Below are 23,941 nucleotides of genomic sequence, written 5' to 3' on the forward strand. Positions count from 1 at the left end.
TAAAGGTGAGGAGAACATTAATAGTGATAAATAAATTTTAACAAATCAACGAACCTGTGTGAGTTACAAAGATATTTCCATTACAACAAACATAGTGATTCACTGGCTCCTGCCAGCATGTGCTGGCAGCCAGATGTGCACCCATCTCAAGTCTCTGCAGTCTCAGGCTACATATATGCTTCTCATCAACAGCTTGGGCATCATTCCCTGGTTCAGAAGCAAGGTGGCACAGCATAATTTAACATTCACCTGACAGCATTCTTTCCTTCTCCACTTCTGCCCCATTCCCAAAACAGACGGTGGCTGTGCTCTGACCGCTGACCAGAGAATGCCCTCCTCTGTGTGCCAAATGCAGTAGCAGTTGCTGTGGGGAGGGGAAAAAAAACCACAATGGGCAACCTCTCACATGAACTCCACTGCCTCAGCCTGCTCCTGACCCACGGTTATTTATTACTAGATGCAGCCATAAAGCCCACAGAATGAGCAGTACTGGTTTACCTGGGAGAGTTTCTGTTACTGGTCGGGCAGGCGCTTGCAGAAATTACATATAGCTAACCCATGCCATAACTTAAGCCAGAACCTGTGCCCTGGTTCAGCTCCTTGCTCCTGAGCTCAGCAGTGCTCCCTGCTCATCTCTGGATCCTGAGAGAAAACGCTGCACTACTTTTTAATATAACTGACAATCAGCTGCCAAGAAACTGAATCCGTAGTTAGACATAAAAATCAGACCCACAGGTACAGCAAAATAAAGTAATGCAACATATCCTTTCTCTTAAAAGACTTGCCCAAAGCCACTGAACCCAGCATTAAGGAAATTCTGTTATCTGATATTCACTAAACTTGTGAATGCCCCTCCTCACTGCGTGCAGAGAACCGTGACTGATAAACATGGAAATGAAATACCAACTGCAGGACATATTCCTTGGTGCCCAGGTGTATGATAAGGTTAGCAAATGGTAGTGTTAAAATCCTGTCAAAGGGAAGATGTAAATCAAACCAAAGATGGGTATGACTCTGGAGACATAAGGACAAGAGGAATGAAAGTTTCTTATGCTTGTCTCTCACTTTCTAAAACACTTTTGAAGAGCTTCACCACGTACACACTAGGCAGGAATAAGCACACTTTATCACAAAAGTACAAGTACCTTTTGCTTACATTCTGCATTTGGACACACTATTCTATAAAACATGGAACCTAGAATACTAATGCCAAAATATAGGTTAAATATATTAATATAAGGTTCTAAAATATCATTATTACAAAACACTAAGTTAAAGTCAACTTCTCAATAAAAAAGCATATTTATACACAGATCAGAGATGCCATATCTTCGGAATAAATAAAAGGCATTATTTTGCAAGGACAAATTAATATTTAAATTGTGTCACATGGCTTTCAAAGGTTTATCTTGGGGAAACTTTTTTGCAATGCAAAAAAATATAAAGAAAATCCTTCTATTTGGTGCTTGCTTGTCTTTTTAGATCGAGAGTGCTAATTCTTATTTCTTTAGTCTTATTTTTTCTGGATTGCAATAACAAATCCCAAGAGAGAAACCAGATCTTAACGAAATCTATTTAGGGATTTTTCACAAATAGCTGTGCTATCTTTCAAAATTAAATGTGAAACAATCTGTACAAAACTCAAGCCCTGTTTTAACACTACTGCATTATTTTGTAGGAAAAAATCTGCAGATCTCCACTTTGCCTTTGCTGCCTTTGCAGACTCTTTCCTGGCTTGTGAGCTCTTGTTTTAATCCAACAGTAGTGTTTTCTCATCTTGCCAGGGTCCTGTGTGGCTACAAGCTCACACAGAGAGGTCAAGAGAGAGCACAACCAGAAAACTTGTGAAAAAGGAAAACAAAATGGAGGAGGGGCACCCGCAGGAGATGAAGGAAAGCCAGCAGAAATGTCTACAGTGTACAACAGCATATTTCTCAGCCCTCATGAAATAGCATGTCCTTATCACTACCTGAGAACTTAAAACAAAACAAAAAAAATTTAAAAAAAGCTCTTCCTTGGCCAACTGCCACAAATTTCCAGCAACGATTTGGAAATTATTTATTTATTGTGGGTTATATCCTATTTGTAAAGAAATCTAGAGTTTATTGTAAAATGCCGACTCACAAATGCTAAGCTGATGGGACAGAAAACAAGTTTATACAGCTTCCTCTTGCAATTAGTGATTTCTATATGTTTGCCAAGAAAGGCTGGATATCATTACATTTTGTTAAATAAAAAACCTCTATGCCTTGCAAATACCTTTAAATGGAAAATAAATTTACATTTCATAGCAGCTTTTCAATTACTTTCACAACTGATACTCCTCTTAAAAACATTTTTTCACACATAGCTTATCCTTTCTTACATTAAATTTTCCATTTGTTTGCAACATACCCTCCCCAAGTCCTGGAAAAAAAAAATTGCTTACTTTTCATGTCAGTGTTGTAACTTATTATAACTCTCTGAAATTTGGAAATCAACAATGATTCGAAGAACAACCTGCAAATAAAGATAAAAGGTATTCTGTTCACTTAACTCACTCCTTGCTAGAATCATTTGCCCAATAATTTAATTTGCTCCAATATGTCTAATACTGATATTCTCCTGATTCTTATCTGTGTACCAGAAACATCCATACCTACTTCGGCCAGCCTTATATTAAGGCAACTTGTGATCAGCTTAGACTGAGCATGTAATGTCAGTGCACAGGGCACACAGATTATTGTCTGCAAGAGAAAAGTGCCAAATTACTTTAATCAACCATTAACCCACGCAGTAAATGAAGGTTACTGGAAAGTGTAATGATCTTCTCAACTACATGTTGTACTTGAACAGAAATTTCTTTAGTTTAGCAGGTTTTCTTTCTAAAATAAATACCTAGGTGCATTTTTAAGAAAAGTAGCTACAAATTCAAACCATCTGAAATTTTATAGATGAAAGACAACCTCATTGTGAGGATCCTGATCAAATGCGATTACACAGAGATTTGCTACTGGACAGGCTCCATACATCAGTGGCAATCTCTCTCTGTATAAGGAAAATACTTCCCGAAATGTCAGGACATACATTTTTCTCAATTAAAAACAGCTCCTATGCTGCCCATCCCAGCTGCCTGAGGCCACTTGGACAAAAATTACATACACACTCATATATATATAAAACCCACACACATATAATAGAGAATATATGTATATAAACTCCTTCAATTTATTTACATCCGTATTACCTCCTCACCAATCTCCTTGAGGACAGGGGCGAACGCTAACATACAGTAAGCACAACTACGCTCTATCTGTAGTACAGTGCACCTTAGCCAGTCACAGCACAGCTTGTGTCAACAAACAATCTCAAGACAACCATTCTTGGTTTTTATTAAATACATCCTTCTGACTTCATGTTAAATTAGCAGCAAGCAGAACTCCATATTTAAATGTATCTACTAAATTTGCCCACATTACGTGTATGCAGCACCCGGCATAATTTCATGGTCCCTGTACAGACAGAACTCAGTCCCACTTGCTCTCAGACAAACTGAGGACCCACCCTGCACCGTCACACAAGGGAGTCCTGCACAGAGCACAGTTCCAGTTTTCACTCATCAAGAGCCAAATCCAATGAAATCCAAGTGACTTTGTTAGTGTGGCACAGTGCTTTGCAGCACTGAACTTACACCATGAATGACAAACGCGCGTGCACATGAGAAGTATTTCTTCAAAAACATTTTTAACAACATTCAGGACAGTTCAGTGGTTTATTTCAATGAAAATATTTTTCAAATGTCCTTACAAGAAAAATGAAAATTACTGCTACAGCTTTTTTTGAAGCAGTTTAGACATCAGGAGAGAAGTCGTTCACGGCTGAATCTCGTTTGAAGTAGCCACTGACATCAGTTAATAAACATTACATTGAGTCTACTAAGAAACTTCAAATCATGGAGGGACTTCCAGGGAACTTAGAACTTAACACGAACCTCCTGTACTATTAAGGAAAAGATGTGCCCAGTAAAACAGACAGCTCAATCATAACTGCTAGTTACACACCAGAAGGGCAATCACAAATTAAATGTTACCAACAGGAAACTCACCCTATTTTTTTACGAGTTACAGAAACAGATACATCCACTATTTGCAGGACTGGACTCTTAACATCTCTTTCTGAGGAAATTAATGCCAGACCAAGCCCAGTACTGATACCACGTGCAGTCACCGTAAGCACACACCAACAGAGGTGGCAGCTCCGTGAGATGCAGTTGTGCAAAGTCTCGCTCTGCCATTTTTCTCCTAGCTAGCATGTTAAAACAATAAGAGCAACAAGAAGTTTGGAGAAAAAGACCTCCCATTTCATTTTGGCTCAGTTCCTCAAAAACTACACTCCACCACTGTGCAGATACCAAATGGAATGGCGTATTCTGCATTTCCTCAGGCTCCACGCCTCTAGTGCTTTCCTCAAGTTAGCTCAATTTTTCATGCAGCAAAGCCAAAGTCCTATGAGTTTCATGATGCGAATTAAACCCAAACATGGAAAATATATGACTAGTTTTCAGCTTAAGAAGCAAAGTATTGTAACTCCTGCAGCTACAAAGCAGTGGAATTGACATGGGAGTCCAGGTTGGGAATATGAGGCCAGGGTGGAGGAAGGGGTGGGAAGGATTGCCTCTTCTGGCAAAAGTCTACAGTTACGTGGCTTAAGGCAGTAATGAAACTGCAGAGTTGTAACAAGAAAGGATTCCATACAGGAGAAGAAAAACAAAAACCAAAACCCAAACCAAACAGGCCAGCACGAAAGCAACAACAACAAAAAAGAAACTTAACCAAACCAAACAATTGCAAAAGCCTAGCATGGATCATATCTTCAGCAAACAATTTTTTCTTCAAGATTAACAGAGATGCTTAATTTAAAAATAACCATGCAGAATAATTCAGGGGCTCACAGCAGCAGCAGTGAAAAGTTTAATGTCTACCAAGCAAATTATGCACTGGTATATGGAATGACAATTACTGGGCTCTCCAAGATATGAGATTTGTGAAAAGCATTTCTCCCATTTGGCATTGTAACGTTAACATTAAAAACGGACAAAGAATTTTACATAGAAAGGTTAAAATAAGTAGCGAACTTCATACAAAACATAATTTAAATACTCCAATTATCTAACATGCATATTTCAAGAACTGTACATTTTGTAAAAGAGCCCATTTAGCTGAAAATATGTAAATATAAGGCATACATAGTTTAATTACAACTACAGAAAAGCAACATACTTTGTACTGGAAACATTAAACACTTCTGCTTGAAAAATACTTTCAAAAAGCATGTACCACCTATTTGAAGGCAGCAATAAAAGCAAAGCAGCCTTTAATCCCTGTACTATTTTGAAACAATCAAAGCAACTTTAAGGTTGTCTACAAAAACTCCTTTAATGACATATCTAAAAAAAAATCGTTTGCAAGTAAAAAATGTTATCAGAAAAAAACATGAGATTCCAGCAAGCGGAATGCTGACAGGGGAGGAAGGAGCAACTGACACAAATGCATCATAGTCAATACATAGTAAATGTATCATAGTCAAAGGTATCATTACACCAAACTCATCCCATAGGAGAGATTCTCCCAGAGGGCTGAATCATTAAACACTGCTGACAGCTTGGAAATACATTTTATATTTAGGAATGTAAAAAATACTGTTTAAATGATGCTGTTCTAAACTACAGTCAGAAAACTTGTAAAAACTTTGCACAATTTACCCACAGAGACCAAAAAACCAACATATTGTGACCTGTGTTGGGAAAGATTGCTTGACTTTATTTCCATTAGAGGAAACCTGATGTGAAATACATCTATTTCATGTACAGCATATAAAGTATGTATATGCTCTACTTTTTGAGTGTTTTTTTATAAAGAAAAAAAATATAGACTATCAATTATTTTTTCAAAAAAGTATTTTAAGTAATAAAGCTATAATCCTAACACAAGGAAAAAATATCCCATCAAGTCCATGTGGAACTTCACCCAAGGACAGACTAAAGCAGAAGACCATTTCATTACAAAAGCTGCATATTTAAGGTCCTAATCTTGAAACTTTTATTTACATGAACAGGTCTTACTTTAAAGAACAAGTGTTTGCAAGACTGGAATCCAGCAATCATTAATCTTGTTGAAGGACCTTTTAGCATTAAGGTCTTTCCTGTCCTTCCAAATAAACATGAGCAGATAATTCTGAATATTTTCCAAAAGTTCTGTCTTGTCACATTATAGGGCTCAGAAATTAAAAAGAAATTGTAAGATATGAAGTAAAACACCACTGAAAAGTTCCAACAATTCAAGAAGACTAACTTGTTACTAAAAATTTATACCCTGTCAAAATTTTCTGCAAATATGGCTGCTTCAAGGTGGTGTGTTATTTAGTAGTATGATTTGCTTGATCATTAGGAGGGCAAGCCCGAGAGGTCATGGAAAATTGTGATGTGCCCAGTTTTTTATCACCTTTGCTGAGTTGGTCAGAGCAGGGTGATGATAAGACCAAAGCTGTGGGTTTGATCCCTGTACCGGCCATTGAATGAAGAGCTGGACTTGATGACACCTGCGGGTTCCTTCTGACCCAAAATACTCAGTGATTCTGCAACTACCCAAGTTTAATTCTTCCTCCAGCATCAGTGAAGCAAACAAATGGCTCCTTAAAGGGTGGTCGTATTTCTTTCCACAGCTGCTCCTGATGTCGCCCCCGCTGCAGTCTTGGTGCGCGGCACCTCCTGTGGGCCGGGCAGAGAAGCACAGGGTGCGGGGGCTCAGTGAACCCCAGCTCAGCTTCTTCCACCCCCCAGTATGGACGGCGCTGCCACAAATGGTGGCAAAGCTCCAGGGAAAAGGGTTTGCTTCACAGCGCTTTTATTCGCGTTGCCTGGGCATCAGTGTGCCCCAAGGCTGATGGCCGACTAGCCGTGGCTGAAGTAATGCCCATCCCAGATCCAGAGATCGGTGGCACCGGTCTCTTCTCTCTGGCAATCAGGGACAGGACCTGACAGAACAGCCTGAAGTCGCACCAGGGGAGGTTTAGGTTGGATATGAGAAAAAGGTTCTCCCCCCAGAGGGTAGCTGGACACTGGCACAGGCTCCCCGGGGAAGTGGTCACAGCACCAAGCCTGACAGGGTTCAAGAAGTGTTTGAACAAGGCTCTCGGGCACATGGCATGACTCCTGGGGATGTCCTGTGCAAAGCTAAAAGCTGGACTCAATCCTGGTGGATCTCTTCCAGCTTAGACTGGTTTGTGATTCTGGTCCTTCAGCACACAGGGAGCAGTGATCGTCCCTGCCTGCCCCACGCCAGCAGCCCAGTGGAGGGCACGGCTGTGTTACTGCCAGGCGAGTGGGGCACATACAGCACTAAACCCATCAGTTCCAGCAGTGCTGCCCTTCAGACAGTTTTGATTTATCATTATCTTGATCTTCAAAGATATTAATCAGCATTTCCAGTTCTGCACCGTGTGCCAAATTAGCTTCTTTTTTTTTTTTTTTTTTTTTTTAATAAAACAAACAAACCAACCGAACATTTAAACCGCATTTAGAGAGCAATAAAATCCTTGAATCTCTCATATCAATCACTTCCTTGGACCACAGTCAGCTGCCCGGGGAGGACCAGGTTATAAATGGCCCGAGGAAGCGATAGGCAATGCATAGCCCTGACCCTCGCTTCCCCGGTTCGGTCGGGGCTTGCAACCTGAGCCGGGAGGGGGCAAATTCCTGCCGCTCCCGCCGCAGCCGGGCAGGGCAGGGCGCGGGGGGCCGCAAGGGAGGCCCCGGCCCCTCCCCGGCGCCGCCGTGGCACCCCCTGCCCACCCAAACTCTCGGCTCCGTCCCACGGTGCCTCCACGGCCAGAGCAGCCGCAGACGGCTTCCGCAGCAGAGGCAACCCTGCCGACAGCGGTACGAGCCGATCGCACGATAGATACAACATCCGCGCCAGAGAGAAAGAGCGGCTTCATCCCGCCACCCGCGCCAGCTGCAGCGCAGCAGAGAAGTCAACAGCTGACTGGCAAGTTTTGCCAGCGAGCAGGAAAATTAAGGCCCGGAATCTTTTCCTTTGGCCCCTTCCAGATGCCACTGCACTGATACAGAAGGGAACCGGCAAATATAAAAGCCGCGGTTAAAGTCCGCGTCGCCCTCGGCCATTCCTCCGCGCGGCAGAACCGAACTGCCCACGCTGTTAAACGTGTTTCCTGAAACACGCAGGAATGCTGCACAAGATGAAAACAAGGCTTGTATGCAGACAGCTCAGGGATCTTGTATTTCCTCTATCAGCATCTATCTTCATAATGAATATTTCATTGCTGTTTTTTTGCATTATTTCCGAATTAACTGTTCTGATTGGATTTCTTAATGCTTGAAAGTAGCTTGTTAATAGTAACATTTTAATAGCAACATTGCTACCGGGAAGCTTTTGATAAAATTTGTCAAATTAATGCAAACTTGACTTTTCAAAATTTAACAGCTGCTTTTGATACAAAAGTATTTTGTTTAGTAAATGTGTAAAATTATGTTACAATAATGTAATCGGTATTTTTCAACAAACCAATTACTAAAGGAAGAAAGGATTAATGTCTTTCTTCTCTATTTAGCATGCCCCTTATTCTTTGATAATTTACTTCCATACAGATTTAATGAAAGGAAGCAATTTGCTTTTTCGTCCATTGTCTCTAAAAATTTGGCAGTGAGATGTTAGTGTGCCCAGAACAATGTGCTCAAAAGACATACAAATTCAGATTAACTTTGTTAAATTACTGGAATTAAACAGTAACAAAAACCCCTGTACTAAATTGTCTACACGTTCACTTAAGCTGAGAAAATTGTAGGTCAGTACACATTTTTATCTTCTTGCAAACTATTAATAAATAATTATCTGCCAAGCCCTCTTTCAGACCTGAAATGCCAGGAATTTCAAACTTGTCCACAAAGTGGCACAGCTACACTCTGAATTAATAAAGATCCTGCTGAATGTGCTGCAAGAAATTCAGATGAACATTTGTGTATGTAAGTTCATACAAATAATACTGTTACATAATAAGTTTTGGGGTCATTTTAAAGATTGCAAAGCTGTCACAAAGATAGTAAAAAACAAGTCCACTGAATGATAGTTTACACACACAAACCCCCCTTTCATTTGGTTAATCAAGCTTTTCTGGTTTAAGTATCTAAGCTCCCAAATGAAACTCAGGAAAAAAAAAATCCTTGAGACAAACTGTGCATATGTACTGAAACTCCTTGACAACTATTTCACTGACTTCACCTGGCTTAACATTTCATCTCTTAGTAACACTTGGTCCTTGAAATGTAGATAAAACATTCAGTACTTTCAAAATGTGCATCAGATGGAAGGAGAAATCAGAAACTAAGCTAAGGTTTACCAGCTAAGAATTTAACAAATAGTTTATATTTATTATCCTAAAACCAGAAATGCTGCAACAAAATCAACCATTTTATGCCATTAGCTCACTCAAGAGAATATAATATACTATAGGTGCATTTCATGACACCTCTTGTGGTCAGCGCTGGCTTAGATTCCTTGTAATGGACATTCAGATAAAAGGAAATCAAATTATAAGTATAAAAACATAGTAGTGTTTTATATATAATTTTAAAAATAAATTTGAATTTTTATATGTATTATCATTAAATGATTCCCATTAAAAAGATATTATGTGGATCACAGAAAATCTTGAACATTGATCATAATATCTAATAATGAACACTAAAAATAATTCATCTTTCACCAAATGCTCCAACTGTAGCTACTTCAGCAGTCTAATCTTAGTCCATTTACAGCTGTCACCAGTTAAAGAATGATCATCCAAGGAAGTACTGTGTGAAGATTAACAATAAACCCACACAAGCATGGAATGGGCTATCATTTCCCAATAAACTACTGATGATTATTGCCAGTAAAAAAGAAACTATACTTCAAAAATAAATTAATCTGCCATCTAAAAAAAAAAATATGTAATTGCTCAATTAAAATAAATTAATGAAGATTAATGTGAAAGTTCTTTGGGGAATCTGGATCTACCAATTACATTATTAAACATAAAGATATGTACCTCAAAGCAGACTGCGGATTAATTTTAAAAGGCATCTGCGTTCTTGAAAAATGTAGTTATTAAATGTAAATACATATAAAATGGAACATGCATTTTTATTTTTTTGTAAAAGTTTTTAATAATTTCTGCTAAAGACAATGTAGGCACAGATCAAATTTAAAGGAACCTTCCAAATCGGTGTAATGAATTTGTATAATTTTAAACATTTTCAAATCTAATAGATCATATTTTGGAATATTGTAAATTTTTTTAATTATTATTCTTGAGGAAGAGAAGGCATTTCTAAGAAGAGAATCTGATAACCCACTTTCTTAGTGTAGATAATAGGTTGTAGTCCAGGATAATTAAGCACTCCTTAGTGAAAGATGTGGTAATTATTGCTCCATTAAGTGTTCACAAAAGCAGGAACTAACACTAACAAAATCCTATTCCTGCAAGACTAAGCAAAATTTTTTTCTTCAGATGTACTATATTTCTGCCTAAAAATCGTGAATATTGTTTTCATCTTAACAATGCACCTTGAAAATCTTTTGCTCTCATCCCCTACAGTTCAATCCCACAGTCCTCTCTTTGTGACTAGTGCTGTAAAGTCAATGGTGACACGTAAAGTTCTCTACAGTATCAGAAATGAAGAGTTTCTTTATTAATGCTTCTGCTTTATATCCAGATCAATCACCCTCAAGTAATGTCTGTATTTAACAATTATCACTAATTCTGAAGCCAATTAAACACGCTTGTAAAAATTATTTTCTTTTTTTTTTCCAGGTTGCAGTAGTTTCTGAACCAGAATCACGCACAACAAACAGGATGCCCTAGGATCAGCCTGCAAGCTAGAGCCACAAGGCCCCTACACAAGAAACAATGCACACCTTATAGGGTTCGTTCCTACCCTCCATTTCCCACCTGATAAACAGTTTCTGCAAAACATGCCACATGAAAACATTGAACAAATGTGATTTTGACTCACGTAAAACACTTACTACAACTGTAATGTGCTTTCTTTAATTAACACACACAGAGGCACACAAATCTCCAAAACCAAACAACAAAGCAGGCAAACAAAGCGGATTTGGCAGAGCCAGATGAGAATGCATTCACTGCAGTGGAGACCCCTTGAGCACTGTGGTGAAGTGGAAACTTTTTGAGTAACTTCATTTACAAATATTTTAGGACTGTGCTATGCCTCCAAATCTGTGAACTGTCCACCTGCTCCTGTCTGAGCAGAAGGTTCATCTGCTTCCTTCTCCCCACCAGTCAGTGCTCTCCCTTGTCTCTGAGTAGTATCTCTACATCCCTAACACCAGGGCCTGGGAAGAAGAGAGATCCTGAAGGATCCAGCCAGTAGGAGTCCCATCCTCCTCCCCCTCATCAGCACAGATATGCAATACTGCAAGTCACAAGGTTTTGGGGGAAAAAAAAAAAAAAAAAAAAAATCCCGATTCCTACTGCATCCCACCCATCAGGCCTGCCAGAAATCAAAGGCCCTGCACAGGACTCAGGAACTGCTCAACACCCCAAAGGTACTTTCAGTGCAAGGGTGGAATACATTCACCTCCAACAGAACTGGCCCGTGCCCACAGTGAGGGGTCTTTCCCACACTGGGAGCATTTCACATACTTCTCCCACTTTCTCCTACTGTGAGGAACTCATTTGGGACTGAGCAACTTTTTCAACAGCAAGATGGAAAAAAACCACATTATCAGCCTGATACCTCGGCATCAGAGCAGACTGGTAGATGAGCGGCCGAGTGAATTTAGGTAAGACATTAAGTATTATACATTTACAGTAGGAAAAAAGTCACATACTGGGGAAAGTATACACAAATTACATACAGAGCATAGTATGTATGCACGAACTTGACAAGTTGTATCACTTTTAGTCAACTTTTAATTGAGCAACAGTGACCCAAACCCTGTTTACTACCCCACATTTTAGGCACTCTACAGGAACAGTGTTTTTGAGCACGAAATGCACACTTACAGCCTTATGAAAACAAAAGCCTGTGAACCACATAATTTCAGTAAAAACATTCATATAAGAGCCTTAACATCCACTTCTAAGTTTTGCAGGTCAGTAGGACCACTTCACGTGACAATACTGAGCGGAATATGGCCCAGCAGGTCTGTAATTAACAAGAAGGGAAGAGATGTCATCATTTCATTGCATGAAGGATGAGGTTTTGTTCACTGTTAAAACACTTCTCAAATTTCCATTCACTTGAGATACTTTTGTGTTTAATATCTGGGGAAGAGGGCAGCAAACAAGTTTGCTAATATTCCTTGGATCTTATTCTTTAGTGTCAAAAATGGCTGATTTTCAGGTTGTATAATCTGCATGTCTTAGACCAGGTAATTAAACTGGGTGAGACAACAACACATATTTTAAATACAGGATTTAGTTGGGGGTCTAAATCCTGTACCTAGAGAAGTCAGCTTGGGTCTATTAGGTATGTTCAATACTACTACTTTTATATATTTCTAGTATTTCCAGTACAATGAGTCTAAGAATATTTAGAAATTACTACACATGGTCAGCAGAGGCTTTTTAAACCCCCTTATTTCCCCTAAGATTGTATTATTACAAATGGCCCATAAAACTAACCAAGATTTTGATTACTACCTTGCAAAACACAGTTGTAAAATGAAACAAAATATTTTTTAAATTATAGCACATGTGCACAATTAAGGGATTTTAAAGTCACTGGTACTTTGAAAAAAATACAAGATGATGCTTATTCTGGTCTCCTTAAAGTACACAATAGCTATCACTTTTACACTCAGTTTCAGACCAGGGTTTATTTCAGTCCACGTATTTTTATGACCATAAACAAAGAGTTGTAACACAAATGTTAAAGTAGTCTCACGTGGCACTATAATAAAAACAATTAAGAAAAAGAAATTCTCTCAGCACTGCAGACCTATAAATTAGCATGACTAATTAAAAGAAGGCCTCTCTGGGAACAGATTATCTTTGATGGGAAAGCCACTATCAGCTAAATTGATGAGAATTACACATTTATGTATGTAATAACATTATCATTTTCTGACAATGCACAAGATCTGTTATAGTCATGAAATATTACTTTGATTTTGTAGATAAATTCACACACTCCAAATATTTATTACATATGCCTTAACTCGGATTTTACTTGTTAAGCAATTTTAACCAGTGAAAATATTAACTTATGGTGCTAAAAAATGTATCCAAACTTTTCAGCCTTCCTCCTTCCATAACATGCAATTCTAGCACCAGATCAGAGTTTTGGAAAGGAAACTGTGTGATTTTCTTGGCTCCTGCACTGGTAATTGAATAAGAATATTCTGCGAAATCTCAGTCTCCAAGGCTTTGATGCACTTTATTTTCAAAGTTGAAATTACATACACATGGAATAATTAAGGAACTGTACTTTCCAGATTATCAGATAATTTCACTAAGATGTCACCTATCTGTTAAAAAGATCTATCCAAATTATTATGAACGTACTCTGTAAATATGATGATTTCTGTTCTGTAAAAAAAAAGCCCACATATTACGTTAATCAAAATTTCCCTGACTTTTCTTTTGTCTGCCTTATAAATAGTGCTTTTCAAAAACTGCAATCAATATATTTCAGTGCCACCACTGAACTGTACTCCAAAATTAAACGAGAAAAAGAGAAAGTGTGACAAAGATTCCCGAAACATTTCGGTTCCAAAGAGAGCTGAGATGCCTGTACTCATGCCAATACCCTCAAGTGCCCTTTTCCTTGGAAAGTGATTTTCACTTTCGTGTTTCTCCATCCCCAGCTGAAGGTGGCAACACGAGAACCCTGCTATTTTGCACCAGGAGACTGCAGTTTCATTCATCACATTTCTGTGACAGTAGCTTCCAGCTTTTTGCTCCAATACCCTCACCCTGCTGCTGCTTGCTTGCACCCTTGGCCACCCTTCCATGGTGCTAATACTGCCCACCCTTATTTGCGGAGATCATGGGGATTCTCTGTTATGAAAAATGATACAAAAATCAGATACAGACCTGAACACAACCTCTGAAGTGCAGCTGAGTTTGCAATGCAGCCCCACAAGCATTTATCCTAGTCCAACATGAAGAGTGATACAAAAGCTCTTGAAACTTACTGAGGCAGCAGCACTGCTGCCAAATGTAAAAGCTGTCATCTCCATAGGATTCCCACTGAGAAGGGTGGCTGGACGAGTTTAAGCCTCCATCTATTCACCTCACACTGCTACTGCAAAGACTTATTTGGCCGCTTGCAGAGCAGCTGCTGAACTGCAGCAAGTTCCAGCTTTGCATGCTTGGAAAAAATCGAATTCAGTGCCGGTTTTCCATAATACGGCAGGCTGTGAAGCTTGCAGCAAGGTCCACAGCTGCTCCACAAGCAGCCAAGCCACCTCTGGAGTAAGGATGTGAACTCCCTTTAGCCATCTCCCAAGTAGTTGACCCCCACTCCATTTTTAGCCAGAACCAGCCAGACTAATCTGAGGAAAAACATGGACACCAGTTTTTTCATCTGAATAGGTTTAGGCAATCAGAAGCACCTTCTCCACGTTCCATGCAGAGGTGTCTAGTGATACGCTGCTGATGTAAGAGCAATTTAAGGATTCACTACTTTCACCAGTGATATCCATCAGGCAAAAGCCAGTCCAAATCTGTCCTGAAGAACTGTCCTTTAAAAAGAGCCAAGCATCACATAATACCTCTATAACAGTCCTGGTTACTTTCAGCTGATTTTAAAAAAGGCAAAAAAAGCACTCCTACATCCAGGGAATTAAAAATTCAAACAGTATGTTCTTATTTATTTGTGTTGGTTTTAAAAAGCATCATAAATGGTCTTTACCCTCTAGTTTCTAGTTCCTAGGATAATTCTTAAATGACACTTTTATGGTCACTTTGATACACCTTTGTAGAAACTGGTGGGCCTAATTTTGCTTCTGTTGATAATTAGTGGGGAAATATGGCAGGCCTTTACTGCAATGGGCTACTTAAGGCGTATTAATTAAGCAATGTTTACATGGGAGTATACTTTGTGAAACAAAACTCTGGATAGTTCCAAATGTATCTACTACCCCAGTAATGTACTTGCAAACCAGAACAAGCAACAATAACAACATTTTTCCCAATCTGACAATTCATTTCCTTTTAGCTTTGGTTCATGTATCTGCTTTGATATCTTATGTTTGTGCCCCAGACAAAATATCCTCTTCCTTTCAGTATCCCAACCCCAGTGCACAACTTCCTCAGTCTTGGAGAAAAGGAGGATAGCATGCTCTGGAAAGGGTGTGCTTACTGCTCTGCCAAAGAGGGAAATACCTTTTAAGACAAAGTTGTCCCACTGCAGCCCTCTGCCTTTGGGCCACTTGTGATTTCTACTTGTCAACATGCAAGGTTTAAAACTCTTCAGTGAAGTCTTATCTGACACAACACCCCTTAGGTTTAATGGTGTTGCCACTCACTTAAATACTATATGGGTTTACTAATAACAATTTACTACAATATTGGGGTTAGATGTAAATAGATGAAATATGGAAGGTTAAGAAGATGGTGGCCCCATAACTCAAATAACCAAATTACAAAGTTTCTTCAGACAACCATCTTAAACCATCAAGCTGTCAGTGAAGTATTATGCAATCTATGTGTCCATCCACTATGCTAACTTATACACTAATTAGTAGCCAAAACAAACTTTTAAAAATTAAAAAAAAAAATAAAATCCCAATGCTGTAGCACTCCATGCCACAATCAGTGGTCCCCATCATTCCTCTGCATGCTGCAGCACAGCTGGTGAATGCCAAAGCTTGGCTCCGGGTCCCCGGCAGCTCCGTCCCGTTACGGATGCCCCACGCGCTGACCGCAGAGCAGACTTCGACACCCGCGTCTGATCCCTGCCGGATCCTCCACACACACGCTCAATGCAGACACGTTTACTCCCTGTTCGCTTCCTTCCTCAGCCTCCCTCCCTAAATCCTGCTAGCCACTTTTGTTTTGATTAGGGCTGGGCTTCTGCTGGTCCCCAGCAGAAGTCAAAGACCACAAGTCTGTAACAGCGTGTTCTGCATGGGGACTTCTATACTCCAAACAGGCATTCCTGTGTCATACTAAACATAAGGAGCAATGAAACACTCAGCCCACTTGTTTGCCCGGGTCTTCCAGTTATCCTGAGCAATTAAGTAGTTTTGAAAGGCTCCCAATAAAACAAAAATGAAAAAGGTATGCTAGATGAAAGAATGAATGCATCCTTGAAGAAGCACAGGATCACACGTGCTCACGATATAAGAAAGTCAGCATTGAGTGTATAATGCCATGCCCTACTCCGTCACAGAAAAAGTAGTTCAACTGTGCCTAAAAACTAGGAATTCAAACAACAGGCATCTGATTCATCATTGAAAAGAATAGTTGGTCACATTAAAGGAAAAGGCCTGTTCAGATGCTGCTTATATGTCTCATTTGCCATTTATTTTTCTGTTTACAGACAAAATAGTAATTTTTCCTCCTTCTTTTGTTACATGTACTTGAGCATGTAAGAGCAATCTTTTTAATACACAAATGATAGTGCAGTGCAGAAGGATTCAATGCAAGAAAAAAGGGTGTTTTCCATTTTTATCAAATTTTGTAGTAACAGTAATAAAGTTCAGATGAAAGTAAAAAATTTCAAGCCAACGATATTTCTTTTAATGAGAAGACAAAATACACCAGCTCCTACATGCTGCTCCTCCCTTCCTTCCTCTCCCCACCTCATAAAAGAGGATCCCAAAGAATCATTGTGCTTAAGGTCCCAGTTCAGAAATCTTGTATCAATCCCTTATTGTGGTAAGAATTTTGGACTACAGAACCAACAAGGTCCCAACAAACTCCATCTAAACTGAACAATCCATCCCATCCTGAAGAAACACATTATTGAGACACAGACATAAATTTTTAACCCTCGATGCTCACGCATTTAATTGCGTCGGTTTACATTCAGCACCCTACAGTTCATTATCATCTTTAACATCTGTGCTTCACGCTAAGCAAAGGAAAAGAGACTTGTTTGTAACTTAGTTTGTACAAAGTGTGTGCAAAATAGAATATATAGCATTTTTGCCTTACTGCCAGCATCCAAAAGAAGTAGTACATATTTAAGTTGTGTCTAATTTTGAACGTGCAAAAAAGTTGTAAAAAAGATCATCCTTTTCTGATTCTATGAGAACTTCAGCTCTTCTGAGTTCTTTGCACTGAAGACCTTTATTCATGCTCATAACAAAAGGTTTCCCTAACTTCACCTCTCCAGTCTGCTTTACCCTTTAACAAATAGATCTTCCTCTAAAATTTAGTAAGAGCCACTCACACATAACTAGGTTTACAATTCACATCACAAAAGAGAAACAATCTGTACTGTTCTTTCCATGGTAACTTATAAAGAGTACATATGACAGTATTGAGCCAAATTCAGTAAGGTACACATTCCTTACATTTAAAAATGTTACAAATGACCATCGTTGCTACTCTTCCATTTTTTTTTTTCAGAAGAAACAGAGTTGACTTGGCACATTGCTGCACTGAGCACGGCTTCTGTTCAAAAAATCAAATCATTTTTAGGACTCATAATTTTTATATGACCCTGAATGACTCAAACACATGACTTAAAGATATAAGCTGTATCAGAATACAGCTAAAAAGGAAAAGACTGTGGACATGTGTAAGTGTACCAAATTACACTGTAGACACACAAATGCACATATATAATGGCTGATGTGTTTCTACCTTAAATAATGCATCCAGCCCTAGGTACCTCATTACTAGAAGGGTAACAACAGTCTGAAGATAGTTCAGAGAAGATCAATCAAAATGATTAACACCAAAGGAGGGGCTTAAAAGACAGGGTTAAAAACTCAATACTGCAGCTGTTTTGTGAACAGGACTTTCATTGGATGAAGGGGAAGAAAAGTCCAAACAAAAGGACAGTCCTCTAAAAATATATCAATATATACAATTAGCAAAGCACTGACTTTAGAAAAATGTGACTATAACCTACACATAGCTAAGGGGGAACTCCAAGAAGAAAGCAAAATTATTTATTACAAGCTCAAAAGTCTAGGTATAATGAGCCTAAACTATTACAGGAATTTTGACTTGACACACAGTACGTTTTTGCTCATAGCAAGATCTCATAAACTGGGCATAACCTCACCAAAAAAGGGTAAGATAAGAAAGTAAAAATATTGTTGCAGGGTTCAAGCTAGCTTTGACAGGACTTCGACAAAGTAAACTAGAACCTTCTCTCCCCTGCTCAGATTCAAATTTCTACAAAATTATACTAGTATCTACAAATACTGCAGAATGAGCAAATGAATGCATGGAACACTACCTGCACACACTTATATGATGAAGTGTTTTCAAAGCAGTTTTGAACAGTAGTATTTTGTTTCAACAGATTTATAAACTAACATCTTCGCCTTGAAAAGGACCCTTCACATGACAATTTTTTTTCAAATTAGTGAAACGAACAGGGCCCAGTCACTGCTCAGGCAAGAGACTGTTGTACAAGCAGCAGTGTTAAATAACATTACAGATTTAAAGGCATTTTTATGCTATGGCTGCTACTGCTAGAAATAGCTAGAACTAGAGCTTTGTCAGCTAGTTAGCTAAAACATTCTGTGTAGCAGTATCAATTATCTAAAATGTACTCTGAAACACGACAGTAGTTCTCCCTTTTACGTTATACAGAAAACTGATAGAAAGAAGATTCATGTCATCAAAGTTTATATATATATACACCTTAGATTTCATCAGAATGAAAATGATGAGAAACATACTTTCTTTGCCACAAGAGCAATTCATTTCATAATACTGATAGTAACTTCACTCAGTAAGATGTATCTCTAATTAAACTCAAAATGACTGAGGCACACAGTTAACGTGCAATGAAACATGGTATTTTTCACTGCGTTTTACACTGTGATTGTCTTAGAAACCCAAGGGTATGGATAAGTTGTAGATTATTAAACTGTAATAAACGAACTTGTCTAACATTTCCTTATCTTCCCCTCCTTTACGGAACACAACTCAATAGAGACTTCCAAATTTACTACTACTTTATTATCTTCTATGACTATTTTCCATTATGAAACTGAAAACCTTGTCTAGTATTACTTAAATGTATCAGGTTATCATGCAGTTCAATACTTCTCTATTTCCAGAGCTCTGAGAATATCTTTGTTTCCAAATGTGTTTTTTATTAACAGCACTGCTATGTTTCAAATATTTGTCCTCTACTATTCAAGAAGCAAAAAATTCACATACATTAATACAAAATTACATTAAGAAAGAGGGGGGTTTTATCTTTGAAGTAAATTTATGAAACTGTAGAGAGCAACTTCGTGAGTTAAGATACAAAGAAGGGAAGAAAAAGGGAAAAGGAGGAAGACTGCTCCTTTGATTAAGTGTTTCATTCATTCAATTCTAAAGAGAAAAAAGCAGCAGCAAAGAGGGGGCAGCTTATATGCCAGTAAAAAGCAGGAAGTGTAGGAATTTAGTGAACTGACTCCTGGATTCTACTCTTTGTACATAATTTCAAATGCAAGCAGCTATATTGAAGTGCAGGCCCTTAGGTGCAAGGGCACATGTAAGGCAGCGAGACCAGAAATCCACTCCACCCTGCCCTGCAAGGCAACAGGCCACAGCAGCAGCTTCTTTAGAAGTTTCAGCTGCCTTTTTACTAACCTAATCAAAGGTGTATGCTTTAAAAAAGCCCAATAAAGTTACTGCAGAATAAAGCCGGGCCACCAAATGCGACATTAAAAGGGAGTCACTAAATAATCATGGAACAGCCCCTTCACCGTCATTGCAAACGTCATAGAAAACGGACAACCTCGTAGAGAGATGCCTTTTGCCTCCCTAACATGGCCCTGGCCAACCCCAAAATGGTCTCTTTACCTGATACCTCTCTTCTCCTCTCTGATCACAAAGGAAATGGGTGAAATTCAAAATAGCATTGTTGCAACTGGAGACTCACACAAGCGCCAGGGAAGGCCTTCTTCACAAACCACAGTACAGATCGCGAAAAAAGTTCCCTTATTATTCTGCACCTATTTTGCGTCTGTAACTTTCACATAAAGGTATTCATACAAGTCTCCACGTTCAAAACAAGAAACCATCCATGCTGCCGTGCTTAAAATTAAAACCATGGGACATACACCCCTTGTCTCCCCAGCAGCCTTACAGAAACACTGCTTTTGGTCTGAATACTTAATCATTACTTTCCTCCCCCCCCCCCCTAAAACGGAATAATTAAAAATCAACCAACCAAAACACATACAAGCTTCAGAGTATCACCACAGGGACGCTCTCCGGTCTGAATTACTGCAAAATAGCACTATAATTATGTCTTAATTTCACTAACTCATCTCAGATGAGCTTTTAAAAAGTAATTCGATGTTTACAAGTAAACCGTTTAAAACTGTACTGAAATATTATCTGAATGAAAACCGACATTTATTTATCCTTTTCCCAGCTTAATTTTAAACAGTTTCCAAGGAAAGGCGTATCTGGTCCTGATCAGACCGGTGACAAATGATAAACCTCGTTAAAAAGGGTGACATTTGAAAATAAATAAAAACCACAGAAGACTTTTCTAACCAAGGAGGAAGATACGAAGAAACATCATGCCTTTGTACAAATCACCAGCCAGAGAAACTAAGCACAATCTAACGACATTACTCAAATTGTACACTGCCAACAAAACCCCTACCTAAGGCAACGCTTTAACTACAGATGTACCTAAACACCTAGAAAAAATTGGTTACTCCTCTTCACATAAAACCGGAGTCCCATTGAGCTCAACCAATGTGGCAGGCTGAGATGGAAGACAAAAACGGGTCTTACTTGGTGTACAAAGACATCAACTGGAGACTCCAAGGGGCTTCCCTCTCGGTTGCTCATGGAGATGAACCCGAATCCCATTCTCACATTGAACCATTTGCAATGGCCGGTTCCGTGCAAAACCTGGGATTCCTCTTCTTCTTCCTGCTCCGGCAACTTCCCGGGTTCGTCTCCACCTTTACTCGCCCCTGCTGAGGAAGAGGGAAAGGCGGGGGGTGTGGGGGGGAAGGGGGGAGAAAAAGAAGGAAGAGAGGACAAGATGCAAAGCAAGAGTTAAATTCTCGTAACATCCTTCTGCCGCGGTGTAAAGGAGTTACTACAAATGGAACGGGGGGAGAAAAAAAAGGGGGGGGGGGGGGGGGCAACAAAACAAAATCGAAAAGCAAACGGTGAAAAGTGCATATTTTTCCTAAATCCGAAAATAAACAACCTTCTCCCCAAAATACGTAAAGAAATGAAATCACCGGAGGTTACAGAGAGGAAACACTGCGCACGGAGGCTCTCCCTCTCTCTGAGCCCAGAGCAGCCCACGTTTCTGTACATACGTGTATTTTTCCATTTAACTCCATCTTTCAGCCACATTACAGCACGGAACGCGATACTTTACTTGAATATTGCTGGTTTAAGACCGATCCCATTTCTCAACAGAAATTCTCAGCTCAATTAGTCTCTCCTCGCAAGGCGCAGGACCGGGGGGGCGAGGGGGGAGGCCGGCCGAGGAGGGGTGGAGGAGAGAGAATAAGCAAAATTGGGTAGATTGCACAACTGGTTATTGCACATGCAGCGCCGAAACCACTATTTTCCAACGTGTATCCATCCCTCCTTGGAATAAACTTTCGATTAAAGTTGGGACAGGTGTACGGCCGTTTTCTCATCCCACCACTGCAACTGTGCTTAATCAAACAGGAACAATTCAAACAATAGCCCCCTGAAAGCTTTTCAAGTTGTGAATCGGTGTGGGCGGTACGGAACAGTTTCTGAGCTGGGTAACAATGGGTTTGGAGAAAGCCCCCTTGAGCGAGCTGCTAAAAAAGGGTAATGCATAGTTGGGTTAAAAAGGGGTGGGGGGAGGGGGGAGAGAGGGAGAGAGCGAGCCAGCGAAAATCATAGTAAAACAATAGAAAAAGAAAATTAACCTTCGGCCATGTTGCCCCACGGGCCCTCTGCTCCAAACTCGTGAGATGAAAACTTTCCCTGTGGATCGAAGTGGTCTTCTGCATTAATCTAACATCCTGATTTTGAACGATCGCAAATTTAGCTCGCATGGTCTAATGTGCTTTCCCTCTTTTGATTTTTCCCCGTCTCTCTCGCTCCGTTTCTGGCCCCCTGCGCACACGTGACTCGGTCAATTACATGCTTTCTTGCTACTAATTTCGCATCGGATCCTTAAGGGGTTGGCAGGAGGCAGGAGCAGCCAATCGCCATTTCAAGTAGCCTGACACACCAAAATAATTTATGAATGAACAAGAAATTTCCAACACGGCGCTTTTTTTTTTTTTCTTCCCCCCCCCCCCCCCCCCCCCTTTTTTTTTTTTTTTCCCCTCCTTCCTTTTTGGACAGCTAATCTGCACGCTTCTTTACGGGAAATCGAGATGACGTATTATTCTGGGGTTTCTGCCCTCCCGTGCACGCAGAAATCCGTAGGAAGATCCGTGTGTTTCTAGACACAGCCCACTGAACAACAGCTGCACGCAGGGGCGGCCGTGCGGAGATTATGGGGGTATCTGTGCCCACCGCAGGCGGCTTCGCGTACGCACACGGAGGAGAGATGCTCCCGGACGAGGGACACACGTGTGTGCAGACACGCGCGGGGGACACGTGTGTGCATCTACGGGGTACACACGTGTGTGCAGACACAGCTGGGGATACGTGTATGCATCTACGGGGTACACACGTGTGTGCGCAGACACGCACGGGACACACACGTGTCTGCAGACACGGCTGGGGACACACGTGTGTGCATTCACGGACCGGGGGCACGTGTGTGTAGACACGGACCGGGGTACACACGTGTGTGCATTCACGGACCGGGGGCACGTGTGTGTAGACACGGACCAGGGTACACACGTGTGTGCATTCACGAACCGGGGGACACACGTTTGCGCAGACACAGTTACACACGTGTGTGCAGACACGGACCGGGGGGCACACAAATGTGCATTCATGGACCGGGGGACACACGTGTGTGCATTCACGGGGAGTGCCGGGAGGCATCTGTGTCACCCTCTACGCACAACGCGGGCAGATGCGCAACGGGATCGTTACTAATATCGCCTTCAAATTAAAAGCGCGCCGGAAACGCGGTATCACCTTAATATGCCCCAGAATGTGCGGAGATCTAGCGTTTCACGACATTTCTGGAAGGGGGATGGGGCGAGGAATTGTACTTCACAGGTTTCTCCGCCATCTCTTTCCGGGGGAGGGGATGTGATTAATGACTTCCTAAATAAGAGCCCAGTTTTCAAGCCGAGAATTGGAGTGAACCTCAATCAGCAGTTGGGAGAGGACTGACAGAGAGGGATTTACTGGAGAAGAGGGCGGGGAAGAAAAAAAAAAAAAAAAAAAAAAAGCCTCGGGGGAAGAGGACAAAGAGGGGAGAAATAACAGTGACTGGGGACTGCTGTTTTAAGTCTTCACTGCCAGCGGGAGGGGGGATCCAATTCGGAGAAGAAATGAGTGATGTGTAACGGGCTTGGTAACAGCCCCTTTGGAAAGGCACTCCCCTTCCGCGCTCACAGGTACACAGCTCTGGCCCTGCCCTCCAGCCCTTCCCGCAGCTATAAGCTCGGCCAAACGCTTTTAAAACAGTATTTTATAAGGAAAAACAAACAATTAAGGGAGAAGAAATTTTTTTTTCCATCTGTCCGTCTCCTTTAGACTGAAGGTGGAAGTATTCTGTTCTCATTAACCTGTCTTTCCATGCGGTATTTTTATATACCTATATCTATACCTATACGTGTGTGTGTGTGTTAAACGTTGCCCATACCTTGTAAAAACCTGGACT

The 23,941-nt window shown here is 40.3% G+C and overlaps 1 protein-coding gene across 2 annotated transcripts in view; it reads right to left on the reverse strand.

Annotated features, from left to right (window-relative positions):
* LIN28B (lin-28 homolog B) overlaps positions 1-22,277 on the reverse strand; it is an 81,925-nt gene extending 59,648 nt beyond the window's left edge. The window contains exons 1-2 of one of the 2 annotated variants that reach the window (XM_040058966.1): positions 22,074-22,277; positions 20,941-21,125 (exon numbers count right to left, since the gene is read on the reverse strand). In XM_040058966.1, coding sequence (XP_039914900.1) covers positions 20,941-21,125; positions 22,074-22,083 — 195 coding nt within the window. In that variant the 5' untranslated portion in view covers positions 22,084-22,277. Of the gene's footprint in view, positions 1-20,940; positions 21,129-22,073 lie in introns of both variants that reach the window. The other variant, XM_040058965.1, reaches the window with a different exon arrangement.
* Positions 22,278-23,941: the final 1,664 nt, after the last annotated feature.

This window comes from Hirundo rustica, chromosome 3 (genome assembly GCF_015227805.2).
Source record: "Hirundo rustica isolate bHirRus1 chromosome 3, bHirRus1.pri.v3, whole genome shotgun sequence".
Lineage (NCBI taxonomy): Eukaryota > Metazoa > Chordata > Aves > Passeriformes > Hirundinidae > Hirundo > Hirundo rustica.